Genomic DNA, 14,067 nt, shown 5'->3' with positions numbered 1-14,067 from the left:
CTTGGCTGTTACCAGGCCATAAATAGCCTAGGTTTTTTAATCCATAAGTAGGTTGCAGTTGCCTAACTTTCATTAATGGTGCCTATTGAATGTTCTGGCTCAATTAACCAAACATGGATAGTAATGAAGAGTCTGCAGAATTAAAGAAAAGGGTAGGCATAACAGATTTTCTTTATTTATTGATATAATGACAAATAAAAAAAAATAGCCTGTTTGATGATGATATCCACACAGAATGGATTATCTGTAACCGGTGTGTGAGAGAGGAATGCCTTTCACACAGTCATAATCAATGGTTGCTGTGTAAAGAGTGCAGAATTAACTTAGACTGTAATTCGATGGTATGCTCAGACGATGGAACACTGATTAAAACAGCTGATCAGTTGTATTATAATCAGTATATTTACTGCGCATCAACCACATTCTCGAACGGCACTCTGCTTAAGGATGAGTACGTTAGAGCAAATTTTGCACTTGTAAGATAAATGCATTTTGCTTGACAGCAAAATCTATAGATTAAACAAAGTACAGGACTCAAAATGACTAAGAGAGATACGGAATATCAACCTCTGCTTGAAGGTATCACGGAAACAAAACAGAAAATTAAGGTTTGTATAACAATACAATAACAATGTGTTATTACTAGATTAGTAATAATAATGACAACAGTAATAACACAGTAATGACAATTTATTATAATTACTACCATTATGATTACTATTATTATTATTACAATTGCTTGTAATGACAGTTTAAACGTGAATTATAGGTTACATAAATGTATTATAATGCATATCAACTAAGCCCACTGTTTTAAGTGTCCTTCATCTGCAAATGGGGCCTGAAATTATTATTAACTTATTTAAAGAAACCTATAGTTTACTTCATTGTCTACACTTGGCTATTGTAATTAATAACCTTAGCTAAAATATAGTTGATCTGTACTTGTGCCTCATTTGAACTTCTGAAAGCTATCTAATAGTAAAATATGATAATGATTAGGCTGCTCTTGTTGAAGATATCCTTTTTCTGTTAGTAATGAATGTTGAAGAGTACTACTGCACAGATTCTGTACATATTATGGAATGCTAATCCACCAATTATGTGTGTTATTGGTTTCAGTGTCCTAACACATCCCTTCTACTGGCAATTTGTGCAGCTTGCATCGGAGGAACCTTTCAATATGGTTATAATATTTCGATCATCAATTCCCCCACCAAGGTAAGACATTATTGTCAATATTTGTCTACTTAAATTGACTATACGTATATAGCTAAAGAGGAGAGGTTTAGTTGTTATTGAACTGATGAGATGATGATGAGGACATTGGATAATAATTTGTATTTTGCCCTCATTGAACCACGCCTGTGTGTTCAGAAAACAGTCACAGTAACATGCAACCCTGGAGACTATATTCCATTTCAATCTTACGTCACACTACAAGGGAATCTTGACTAATCATTTAACACTAACAAGAATACTCTTTTGAGTAATTCAAAAAAAATAATTATACCATTTAATTTCAGTAGCCTTGTGTAACTGTTGTGTAACTGTTGTGTGGTTGGTACATTTCTCACACACATTCAGGGGCACAGATGTAGGATTTTAATTTGATCTATATGTTCACAACAAAATAATCCTGCATTAACAGGATTTAAACATTTAGTGCATAATGTTGCTTCATCGGTGGTTATGCTATTAGCTGCATTGCCAAAAGTAGGTTACATGAAAAGTACAATAGTATTAATATAACTGTAGGTTTTCAATTAATTTATGTAAATCACAAAGCTCATCAGCATTGTCTGCGGTGCAGGAAGATTCTCAGCAACAAAATAATGATCAAATTAAGATCTTACAACTGTATAATAATGCTAAAATAATGCAAATTATGATTACATTTCAGCTGTGAGCAATGCATTCTCTTTTCAAGGCAGTATTGAGTAAGGGATGCCTTCTTTGTCCAGTCTGTGCAGAATTTCATCAACCAAACCTGGCTGGAGCGCTATGAAGAGAACATCTCAGAGCAATACCTCACTCTACTGTGGTCCAGCATCGTGTCCATTTTCACAATAGGTGGATTTATTGGCGCGACTATTGGTGGAACACTGGCTATTAAATTTGGGAGGTATAGAGAAGTGTTTTGTTAATAGTGGCTACTGGCTATATTTCCCATTTGGATATTTGTGTCAGTCTCCAATTTTACTCATAGGTTATTATTACTATTTTAGCAATATCCATTTGACTGTTATGTATTTTTTCTATCCGAACAAGGCACTTTCAATAAATGTTGTATTAATGGCAAATATTTTCTATACCCTGATGCAGATAGCTTGTCTGTTGAAACATTGGATATTAGGTTATTCAATTATTGCATCTGAGCGCCTAGAGTGTGCGGCTCTCCTTTCATTTTTCAAATATTCTCTGTGTCACAGAAAAGGGACACTGATGATGAACAATGCATTTGCCTTACTGGCTGCTCTGTTGATGGGACTGAGCTATCCCACTGGATTATTTGAACTGCTCATAATTGGACGATTTTTCACAGGAGTAAATGCGGGTAAATATGTCAGTTAGTTAGTCAAGTGAAGTGTTGACATCAGCAGTTTGCAGTCTTTATTTCTAAGATGAGTGTGTTGAAAAATATAGCTGTATTGAAGGTTCTGTCTTGCCTGTAAGTCAATGTGCCGCAATTTGTTCTAACAATCTGCTGATTTGCAGGCATTGGCATTTGCGTTCAGCCACTGTATCTGGGGGAAATCGCTCCAAGGGCACTTCGTGGCGCCATGGCGATGGGGACCTCTATTTTCATCACTGGGGGCATCCTTACTGGACAGGTGATTGGGCTTAAGTAAGTTAAGATCATCCTGGACTAAAGCCTACCTCGCAGAGTACTTTGAAATGAAGACTGTGTATAATGTCTTGTCTGCGTTCCCACACTAAATGTGTCTATGATCCTGCAGTGAGCTCCTGGGTAAAGAAGAGTACTGGCCCATCCTACTCTCTACCACCTGTATCCCAGCGTTCCTGCAGCTCCTCATACTACCCTGGTTCCCAGAGAGCCCTCGCTACCTGCTAATCGACAGAGGGGATGATGTTGGATGTGGAACCGGTATGTTTCAATCACATGTAAAAATCCCTCTCACATAAGAACTGACAACTTGTCTTAAAACAACATTAATCGTGCTTTACACTATTTTGACAGAAAAAGAGTTGTTTCAGTGACAAAGTAGGAAGGAACAAAGTGTGCTAACCTATATAGTAACCTACAATCATTGATCTAAAAAAGAGAGCTGAGCTGCGTCACTCTCAGTCCCTGACATTGATTTGACATGGTGCACATAGTGGAAGCTTTGGAGAGGGTGATCATTCCACCTTTATCTCAGATCAGAAGGGTCGGAACTCTGAAACATCAATTGTAGAAATATTTCCCCTTCAGAGACATACCGGGTCAAGCATATGACTGCAGTACATACTATAACAGAAGGTTACACTGCTAGGCAATGTCTCTCTAGTGACACAATCTTTGATTCTTAAAGAAATATTACTGTGTATCCCACTGTGTCTAATTTGATTGGCTGGGTGAATGAGTGGATTCCTGTTTGTTATGAGTGTGAGGGATAACAAATTAACCGTGGAGAGGAGAGGGACCATGTGAGCTGTGTCTTGTGTTCCTTGTGGACAGCGATGAAGCAACTCCACGGCACAGATAACTTTGACCGCGAGCGGGAGGACATGGAGAGGGAGAGGATCAGTGCTATGGGGATCAAACCCAAAAAGCCCTGGGAGCTGTTCATGGACCGCAGCCTCCGCTGGCAAGTTCTCACCATCATCCTGATCAATGCCGCCCAGCAGCTCAACGGCATCAACGCTGTACGTCAGCAGCAGACCAATTCACCACATGACCCTATGAGCCCTCAGGGCTGCAATGTTTCTCAGTATAAACTCAAGTCAGCTGAGATGAGAAGATGTTGGTTTAAATGTACAATATTCCATTCAGTTAGAACCCTTTTGGGTTTCATGTAGAACCCTTTCCACAGAGGGTTCTAGATGGAACCCCAAAAAGTTCTACCTAGTACCAAAATTGATTCTACAAAGGGTTCTCCTATGGGGACAGTCAAAGAACCATTTTAGGTTCTAGCCCTTTTTTTTCCTAAGAGTGTATGTATGCCCTGTATAGTCTATATACTCTATAACAACTTGCATGTCCTGGAGGCTATATGAACTTAACGTGAGAGTTCTACATGGAACCCAAAATTATTCTACCTGGAACCAAAAAGGGTCCTAACTGGAACCGAAAAGGGTTCTCTTATGGAGACAGCCGAAGAACCCTTTTGAAAGCTTATTTTTGTCAAGAGTGTACGGTATGGTATACACTTTACAATATAGGGTATAGTATGAAGCCCCTGTGTTTAATTAGTTTTCTATAACTCTCTCTCTTTCTCTCGCTCTTGAAGATTTATTTCTATACAGATTATGTGTTTGAGGAGGCTGGAATTCCAGAGGTTAACATACCCTACATAACTGTGGGCACAGGAGCCTGTGAATGCCTCACTGCCCTTACCTGTGTAAGTGTCAACTATTGCTCAGAGTACAGATACTTTATATCCAAGTATTTAGAAGCATGCATGGAGTATATTGCAGAGCGTTTTGTCACGCAACCCCATGCCTCTTTTCCACATGACTGATCACAAATTGCATCATGCCATGGTGGCATTCCCACAATATTGTTCTCATAGAACATATTTATTCTATGATTTACAGTTCCTTGCAAAAGTATTCATACTCCTTGGATTTCTTCACATTATATTGTGTTACAAAGTCAGATTCAAATGGATTTCATTGTACTTTTCTGTCAACAATCCACACAAAATACTATTTCTATTGTATTTTTTAGAGTAATAGAAATTAAATAACAAAAATATGGTCGTTACTTTACTACTCAGCTCCCTGAGTCAATACATGTTAAAAACACATTTGGCAGCGATCTGGATTGTGCAACATTTTCCCATTATTCTTTTCATAATTATTCAAGCTCTTTCAAGATGTTGGGGATCATGGCTAGAAAGCAATTTTCAAGTCTTGCCATAGATTTTCAAGCAGATTTAAGTCAAAACTGTAACTTGGCTACTCAGGAACATTAACTGTCTTCTTGATAAGCTACTCTAGTGTATATTTGGCCTTTTGTTGGCGGTTATTGTCCTGCTGAAAGGTGAATTCCTCTCCCAGTGTCTGGTATAAAGCAGACGGAAGCAGGTTTTCCTCCAGGATTTTGCCTGTGCTTAGCAGCATCCCATTTATTTTTATCCTGACAAACTCCCCAGTATTTGCCAAGCATACCCATACCATGATGCAGTCACCAACATGCTTGAAAATAATGAGGTAGTTACTCAGTGATGTGTTGTGTTGGATTTGCCCCAAACATAAGGCTTTGAATTTAGGTCAAAAAGTTTATTCCTTTTCCATGTTTTTTTGCAGTATTACTTTAGTGCTTTGTTGCATACAGGATGCTTGTTTTTATTTAATTTTTTATGCTGTATATTTGTATTCAACTTTTCACTCTGTCATTTAAGTCATTATTGTAGCATCAGTGCAATGTCGTTGATCAACCCTCAGTTTTCTCCCATCACAGCCACTGAACTCTGTCACTGTTTTAAAAATCACAAATGGCCTCATGGTAACATCACTGAGAAGTTTAATTCCTGTCCTGCAGCTCAGTTCAGAAGGACGACTGTATCTTTGATGTGTCTGGGTGGTTTTATACATAATCCACAGCATAATCATTAACTTGACCATGTTTAAAGAGATATTCAATGTCTGATATGTTATTGTTACCATCTACCAATCACTTCCCTTCTCAATGAGGCTTTCGAAAAGCTCCCTAGTATTTGTAGTTAAATCTGTGCTTGAAATTCAATACTTTATTGGGGGACTTTACAGATGTTGTATGCATTGGGGACAGAGAAAGGGTTAGTCATAAAGAAACTATGTCAACCCCTATTATTTCACACAGAGTGAGTTCATGTAACTTGTGTGATTTGTTAAGCCAAATTTTACTCCTGAACTCATTTAGGTTTGCCTGAACAAAGGGGCTGAATACTTATGCAGTGACTATATTTTAGTGATACCATTTTTATTAACCTTAGTTAAAGATTTTTCCCACTTTGACATTACAGATTATTTAGAGTAGATTCAATTTAATTCAATTTTAATTCCACTTTTAACACAATAAAATGTGAAGAAATCCAAGGGTTATGAATACATTTGCAAGGATTAACATACAGTTCATTCAGAACGTATTCAGACCCCTTCACTTTTTCCACATTTTGGTACATTAGTCGCCTTATTCCAAAACTGATTAAATAAAAAATGTTCCTTGTCAATCTACACACAATGCCACATAATGACAAAGCCAAGAAAACTGAAATACCTTATAATTATTCAGACCCTATGCTACGAGACGCAAAATTGAGCTCAGGTGGGTCCTGTTTCCATTGACCATCCTTGAGATGTTTCTCCACCTGTGGTAAATTCAATTGGACATGATTTTGAAAGGAAGACACCAGTCAATATAAGGTCCCACAGTTGACAGTGCATGTCAGAGCAAAAACCAAGCCATGAGGTCGAAGGATTTGTCCTTAGAGCTCTGAGATAGGATTGGGTCGAGGCACAGATCTGGGGATGGGCACCAAAAAAAATGTCTGCAGCATTCTTAAATGGAAGAACTTTGGAACCACCAAGACTCTTCCTAGAGCTGGCCGCCGGGCCAAACTGAGCAATCGGCGGAGAACGGCCTTGGTCAGGGAGGTGACTAAGAACCTGATAGTTACTCTGACAGAGCTCCAGAGTTCCTCTGTGGAGAGGAACCTTCCAGAAGGACAACCATCTCTGCAGCAGTCCACCAATCAGTCCTTTATGGTAGAGTGTACAGACAGAAGCCACTCCTCAGTAAAAGGCATATGACAGCCCACTTGGAGTTTGCCAAAAGGCACCTAAAGGAATCTCAGACCATGAGAAACAAGATTCTCTGATCTGATGAAACCAAGATTGAACTCTTTGCCCTGAATGCCAAGTGTCACGTCTGGAGGAAACCAGGCACTGCTAATCACCTGGCCAATACCATCCCTACGGTGAAGCATGGTGGTGGCAGCATCATGCTGTGGGGATGTTTGTTTTTCAGCGGAAGGGACTAGGAGACTAGTCAGGATCAAGGTAAAGATGAACAAAGCAAAGTACAGAGAGATCCTTGAAAACATACTCGAAGGTTCACCTTCCGACAGGACAATGTCCCTACTAAGCACACAGCCAAGAAAATGCCAGAGTGGCTTTGGGACAAGTCTCTGAATATCCTTTAGTGGCTCAGCCAGAGCTCGGACTTGAACCCGATTGAATATCTCTGGAGATACCTGCAAATAGCTGTGCAGCGAAGCTCCCCATCCAATCTGACAGAGTTTGAGAGGATCTGCAGAGAAGAATGGGAGAAGCTCCCCAAATACAGGTGTGCCAAGCTTGTAGCGTCATACCCAAGTAGACTTGAGGCAGTAATCGCTGCCAAATAAGCTTCAACAAAGTACTGAGTAGAGTGTCTGAATACTGTGATATTGTAAATGTAAATGTGATATTTCAGTTTTTTTAATTATTTTTATACATTTGCAAAAATGTCTGTTTTTGCTTTGTCATTATGGGGTATTGTGTGTCGATTTATGAGGAGTAAATAACAATTGAATCAATTTTAGAATAAGGCTGTAACGTAACAAAATGTGGAAAAAGTGAAGGTGTCTGAATACTTTCCGAATGCACTGTATTTAATGAAGATACCAGTGGTGCGATACTAGTTATGACTGGAAACGTGTTAATTAGGATTTTCAACTAAGAAGATCATATATTTCTCCACGGCTTGTCTGCTGGTATGTCATGCGAGATGCTGTGTCTTTCAGGGCATGCTGATCGAATCTCTGGGACGAAAAGTGCTTATCATCGGAGGGTACACCCTTATGGCTTTCTGGTGTATTTGCTTCACTCTGACCCTCACCTTCCAAGTAAAGCATCTTTGATCCAATAATTCAATTTTGTGTGAATGTTTTAATCAGAAAAAGATACATGTATTGCACTTATGCATTATTAAATGTGACCTGCTAGTTTCTGTAACGTCAGCAATAGTATGTTTCTATACCCTTGTGTGTTACCATAAGAAAAATGATATAAAATAAATTACGTTGGTGTTGCCAACCCTGAATGTGGCTTGGGTGGCCACTTTGGGAACACTAGTTTGTTTATGATTTTATTATGTGTTCTTTCCTTGAACACAGGGAGCAGGCCCATGGATACCTTATCTTAGTATGGGATGTGTCTTTGCTTTCATACTGAGCTTTGGCATGGGACCAGGTAACCTACAGAACTTACGTATAACTGATGTATGGTGTGATCTCACAGCAATATTATTTATCATCTGATTATAAATCAATTTAAAACTAACACTTTAGCTCAGGTTTTAGGTCAATTCAGTAAGCACACTGAAATTCAAATTATTTTCAATGCTTTTCAATTAGAACATTTTGAATTGAAATTTGTTTTACTTTTTGGATTGACTGGAATTGAAATGGAATTGACCCCAACCCTGCTATACCTTCACTTTGTCCTTTGCAGGTGGTGTGACAAACATCTTGATCACAGAGTTATTCACACAAACCACACGGCCTGCTGCGTACATGATCGGAGGGTCCGTGAACTGGCTCAGCTTCTTCTTCATTGGCATGGCGTTTCCATTTATTGTGGTAGGTTCCAACTGTTTCGTGATACTTAACCTTTAAGATAAGGTGGTTACTGTTAGGTTATACGTATTGATATCAGATTAGTTTTATATAAGTACCGTTGACTGATATGGAATTAGGATATGGTTGTTTTGAGAGCTGGCTTTAGATGGATTTGGTCTGCTCTTCTACTCCCACAGACTAAGTTGCAGCAGTATTGTTTCCTGGTGTTCTTGGTTGTTTGTGTCTTGGTGGCTGTATACATATTCCTGGTAGTCCCCGAGACGAAGAACAAAACCTTCCTGGAGATCCAAACAGAGTTCCAGTCTGGAGAAAAGAGAAAAGCTTCCAAAGCTGACCACAGCCCAAGTACAACGTTGTTGTCAACCCCTCTGTGAAACACAGCTTCCAGTGTTTGCTGCAAATGTGTACCACACTATGAATATCTCCCTATCATATGGATTTTTTTAAAGTTCCAGAATGTTCATTCTTTGTCAGGGATCGTGATTTTGAAGAGTAGACATTATGATAACTGGAACATAGGAAACAACATATACTGGTCATATGGTATTAGCTGCTCAGGATTATATTATAAGAATTTTACTGGAAAATGTGTTGACATTTGATCTATATCTGTATCTGCAAACATCTGCCAATTAACCTTTTGAATGAATAAAATACATTTTGAGATGACTATCCTCCAAGTCCGTATTTCCAATCAAATCTGTCCACAACATGTCAGTCTCCTAAATGAAGACATGGAGAGAGGCTTACAAGTTTGCAGCCCACTTCATATGTGAGGCAATCTTTGATTTCATGGATTTAACTGGACGATACGATACTCCCACCCAAATAATCTCCAAACAAACCAGCACTCAGTTCAATGTTTTTGTGCTTACACACTTACAGCATCATATTTTAGTGTAGTCATAATGTGTTGTTACTTTACTTACTTTTTAGTTACTCAACGTTTAATTTGAGGTTGGATTACCGAGATTAAAATCAACAGAATCACAGCCATATGGCCAGGCCAGGGCATGTGATAATGAGGCTGTCTAGAAACTGAACAAAGGAATCATTCATGGTCAATAGGACAAAAAATGCCATTGCAGCATTATAATATAATACAAGTGGTAATATTGAAATATAATAAAGAAATTAGCTAATGACAAAGTGAAAAAATGTTTTTAGAAATGTTTGCAAATATCTCCTTTACATAAGTATACACACCCCTGAGTCAATACATTGTAGAAGCACCTTTGGCAGCGATTGCAGCTGTGAGTCTTTCTGGGTAAGTCTAAGTAGCTTTCCACATCTAGATTGTGCAACATTTGCCCACTATTCTTTAAAAAATTCTTAAAGATCTGTCAAATTGGTTGTTGATCATTGCTAGACAACAATTTGCAGGTCTTGCCATTGATGTTCAAGTAGATTTAAGTCAAAACTGTCTGCCTTCTTGGTAACCAACTTGTGTAGATTTGGCCTTGTGTTTTAGGTCAGCGGTTCCCAAACTGTGGGGCGAGGGGGAGAGCTCCAACTGGCACACTCAGTCCGGCTTTCAACTTACTAATAGAATGTAATAACAATATAATGCACAATGTACAATTGAGAAATTGGTTAATGCAAACCTGCAAAATATTTTGCAAAACTGTTTGAACAGTTTGTGTCATGAACAGTGCTTGTGCCCATAGAAATAGATGTGGCATGCGCACAAGGGGAGCGCGTGATGTTCCCCAATGCTGGAAGGGGGGCCTGAGTGAAAATGTTTACGAACCCCTGTTTTAGGTTATTGTCCTGCTGAAAGGTGAATTCATCTCCCAGTGTCTGGTGGAAAGCAGAATAAACCAAGTTTCCCTCTAGGATTTTGCGGTTTATTTTTTATCATAAAAAAAACTCTCCAGTCCTTGATGATTACAAGCATACCCATAACATGATGCAGCCACCACTACGATTGAAATTATGGAGAGTGGTACTCGGTAATGTGTTTTATTGGATTTGCCACAAATATAACACTTTGTATTCAGGACAAAAAGTGAATTGCTTTGCCACATTTTTGCAGTATTACTTTAGTGCCTTGTTGCAAACAGAATGCATGTTTTGGAATATTTATATTCTGTACAGGCTTCCTTCTTTTCACTCTGTCAATTAGGTTACTATTGTGGAGTAACTACAACGTTGTTGATCTATCCTCAGTTTTCTCCTATCACAGCCATTAAGCATCCTTCTCTCATGCTACCAAACATACCCTCGTAAAACTGACTATCCTACCGATCCTCGACTTCTGTGATGTAATTTACAAAATAGCCTCCAACACTCTACTCAGCAAATTGGATGTAGTCTATCACAGTGCCATCCGTTTTGTCACCAAAGCCCCATATACTATCCACCACTGCGACCTGTATGCTCTCGTTGGCTGGCCCTCGCTACATATTCGTCGCCAAACACACTGGCTCCAGGTCATCTATAAGTCTTTGCTAGGTAAAGCTCCGCCTTATCTCAACTCACTGGTCACCATAGCAGCACACACCCATAGCACGCGCTCCAGCAGGTATATTTCACTGGTCATCCCCAAAGCCATGTCCTCCTTCTCCCGCCTTTCCTTCCAGTTCTCTGCTGCCAATGACTGGAACGAATTGCAAAAATCACTGAAGCCGGAGTCTTATATCTCCCTCACTAACTTTAAGCATCAGCTGTCAGAGCTGCTTACCGATCATTGCACCTGTACACAGCCCATCTGTAAATAGCACACCCAACTACCTCATCCCTATATTGTTATTTATTTCTTTGCTCCTTTGCACCCCAGTATCTCTACTTGTCGTTTCATCTTCTGTATATGTATCACTCCAGTGTTTAATTGATAAATTGTAATTATTTCGCCACTATGGCCTATTTATTGCCTTACCTCCCTAATCTTACTACATTTGCACACACTGTATATAGATTTTTCTATTGTGTTATTGACAGTACGTTTGTTTATCCCATGTGTAACTTTGTGTTGTTTGTGTCGCACTGCTTTTGCTTTATCTTGGCCAGGTCGCAGTTGTAAATGAGAACTTGTTCTCAACTGGCCTACCTGGTTAAAATAAAGGTTAAAAAAATAAAATTAAAACACTAACTGTTTTAAAGTCACCATTGGCCTCATTGTGAAATCTCTGAGCGGTTTCCTTCCTCTCCGGCAACTGAGTTCAGAAGGAGGACTGCATCTTTGATGCGTCAGGGTGGTTTAATACATCATCCACAGCATAATTATTAACTTGACCATGCTTAAAGATATATTTAATGTCTGATTCTTTATGAGGCTTTTGAAATGTTCCCTGGCCTTTGTAGTAGAAACTGTGCTTGAAATTCAATACTTGACTAAGGGATAGATGTATGTATGGGGAACAGAGGAAGGGGTAGTCATCATGTCAACCCCTATTATTTCACACAGAGTGAGCCCATATAACTTATGTGATTTGTTAAGACAAATTTGACTTCTGATCTAATTTAGGCTTGCCTAAATAAAGGTGGTGAATACTTATGCAATTACTATATTTTAGTTATTTAAAGATGCAATATGCAGAAAACTCTCCGCTATTTCCTGGTTGCTAAAATTCAAATAGTTCACCTAAGTTCAATTTATGTGACAAAACAAGCAATGTATAGTGTAGAGAATCATTTTACCATCTAAACCGATGCAAAATATATTTTCAATAACCAAAAAGAGAGTATCTTCAGCTGTTTGAAGCTGGTGTACAAAACCGAAAGTAAAAGATGCAAAAACTTAAAAAGAGGAAGCATAGAAATAGCGCATGTAGAACAGATCTACTGCTTCTTAGACTTGCTTTTGATGAGAATGACATTTCTATAACTCACATTTCTATGTGAATTTGGTCGGGTAGCCCAAAAAGTTACACATTACAGCTTTAATTTTTATTAATTTGTAAACATTTGTAGAGTATTTTGTGTAGATCAATTACAAAAAAAATCTCTATTAAATCTATTTCAATCCCCCTTTGCAATGCAACAAAATGTGAAAAAAGTTCAAGGTGGTGTAGACTTTTTATAGGAAGTGTATATTGTGAAAGTACAGATACTCAAACTTTATTTGACACCACACTCCACAAAGCAAGTCCTGCTGGCTCTAGTTTTATCTTATCTTGATTATTGCCCAGTCATATGGTCAGGTGCTGCAAAGGACCTAGAAAAACTGCAGCTGGCCCAGAACAGAGCATCACGTCGTTTTGCTATTCACTGCAATCAGAGGGCTAATACCAGTACAAATATTATTATTTTTTAAACCTTTATTTAACTAGGCAGGTCAGTTAATTAAGAACAAATTCTCATTTTCAATGATGGCCTAGGAACAGTGGGTTAACTGCCTTGTTCAGGGGCAGAACGACAGATGTTTACCTTGTCGGCTCGGGGATTCGAACTTGCAACCTTTTGGTTACAAGTCCAACACTCTAACCACTATGTATGCCAGTCTCTCTTTGCTAAAAGTAGAGGAGAGACTGACTGCATCACTTCTTGTTTTTCTAAGAAACGTTAATGTGTTGAAAATTCCAAATTGTTTGCATAGTCAACTTACACACAACACTGATTTACCCATTTCAGACACCAGAAAACCTGATTTAAAAAAAACTGATAAAGCAACACCTCATGGCACAACGCATCTTGCCTACTTGACCTAGATATTTTGTGTATGTACTGATATGTAGGCTGTGTGAGACGTTTTAAATTGATCAAATCAAATTTTTTAGTGGTCACATACACATTGTTAGCAGATGTTATTGCGAGTGTAGCGAAATGCTTGTAGATAATTACACGGCTCAAAAAAATAAAGGGAACACTTAAACAACACAATGTACCTCCAAGTCAATCACACTTCTGTGAAATCAAACTGTCCACTTAGGAAGCAACACTGATTGACAATAAATTTCATATGCTGTTGTGCAAATGGAATAGATAACAGGTGGAAATTATAGGCAATTAGCAAGACACCCCCAATAAAGGAGTGGTTCTGCAGGTGGTGACCACAGACCACTTCTCAGTTCCTATGCTTCCTGGCTGATGTTTTGGTCACTTTTGAATGCTGGCGGTGCTTTCACTCTAGTGGTAGCATGAGACGGAGTCTACAACCCACACAAGTGGCTCAGGTAGTGCAGCTCATCCAGGATGGCACATCAATGCGAGCTGTGGCAAGAAGGTTTGCTGTGTCTGTCAGCGTAGTGTCCAGAGCATGGAGGACTGGCCACCCCACATAGCCTGGTTCCTCTCTAGGTTTCTTCTTAGGTTTTGGCCTTTCTAGGGAGTTTTTCCTAGCCACCGTGCTTCTACA

The 14,067-nt window shown here is 38.9% G+C and overlaps 1 protein-coding gene across 3 annotated transcripts; it reads left to right on the top strand.

Annotated features, from left to right (window-relative positions):
• The first annotated feature begins 62 nt into the window (after positions 1-62).
• Positions 63-9,445, top strand: LOC139411927 (solute carrier family 2, facilitated glucose transporter member 11-like). 3 transcript variants are annotated; one of them, XM_071158689.1, is made up of 12 exons: positions 63-152; positions 1,123-1,221; positions 1,965-2,125; positions 2,433-2,557; positions 2,719-2,848; positions 2,961-3,109; positions 3,683-3,870; positions 4,455-4,565; positions 7,935-8,036; positions 8,307-8,382; positions 8,644-8,771; positions 8,948-9,445. In XM_071158689.1, the coding sequence occupies exons 1-12, from the start codon at positions 114-116 to the stop codon at positions 9,143-9,145; spliced, it is 1,506 nt and encodes a 501-aa protein (XP_071014790.1). In that variant the 5' UTR covers positions 63-113; the 3' UTR covers positions 9,146-9,445. The 3 variants fall into 3 exon arrangements, with proteins under 3 accessions (XP_071014790.1, XP_071014789.1, XP_071014791.1); XM_071158688.1 differs by lacking the exon at positions 63-152 and adding an exon at positions 159-608; XM_071158690.1 differs by lacking the exons at positions 63-152; positions 1,965-2,125; positions 2,433-2,557 and adding an exon at positions 159-608 and having other exon boundaries at positions 2,719-2,834.
• Positions 9,446-14,067: the final 4,622 nt, after the last annotated feature.

The sequence above is a fragment of the Oncorhynchus clarkii genome, chromosome 6 (assembly GCF_045791955.1).
Source record: "Oncorhynchus clarkii lewisi isolate Uvic-CL-2024 chromosome 6, UVic_Ocla_1.0, whole genome shotgun sequence".
Classification (NCBI taxonomy): Eukaryota; Metazoa; Chordata; class Actinopteri; order Salmoniformes; family Salmonidae; genus Oncorhynchus; species Oncorhynchus clarkii.
Note: the sequence above shows the minus strand (reverse complement) of the source record. Positions and strands in the feature narration are given on the sequence as shown.

Coding starts and splice junctions, on each gene's coding strand:
- LOC139411927 (XM_071158688.1), top strand. CDS start 540: ATGACTAAGAGAGATACGGAATATCAACCTCTGCTTGAAGGTATCACG. Junction 2,558..2,718: donor TTTCACAGGAGTAAATGCGG/GTAAATATGTCA, acceptor GCTGATTTGCAG/GCATTGGCATTTGCGTTCAG. Junction 4,566..7,934: donor GCCTCACTGCCCTTACCTGT/GTAAGTGTCAAC, acceptor TGTGTCTTTCAG/GGCATGCTGATCGAATCTCT.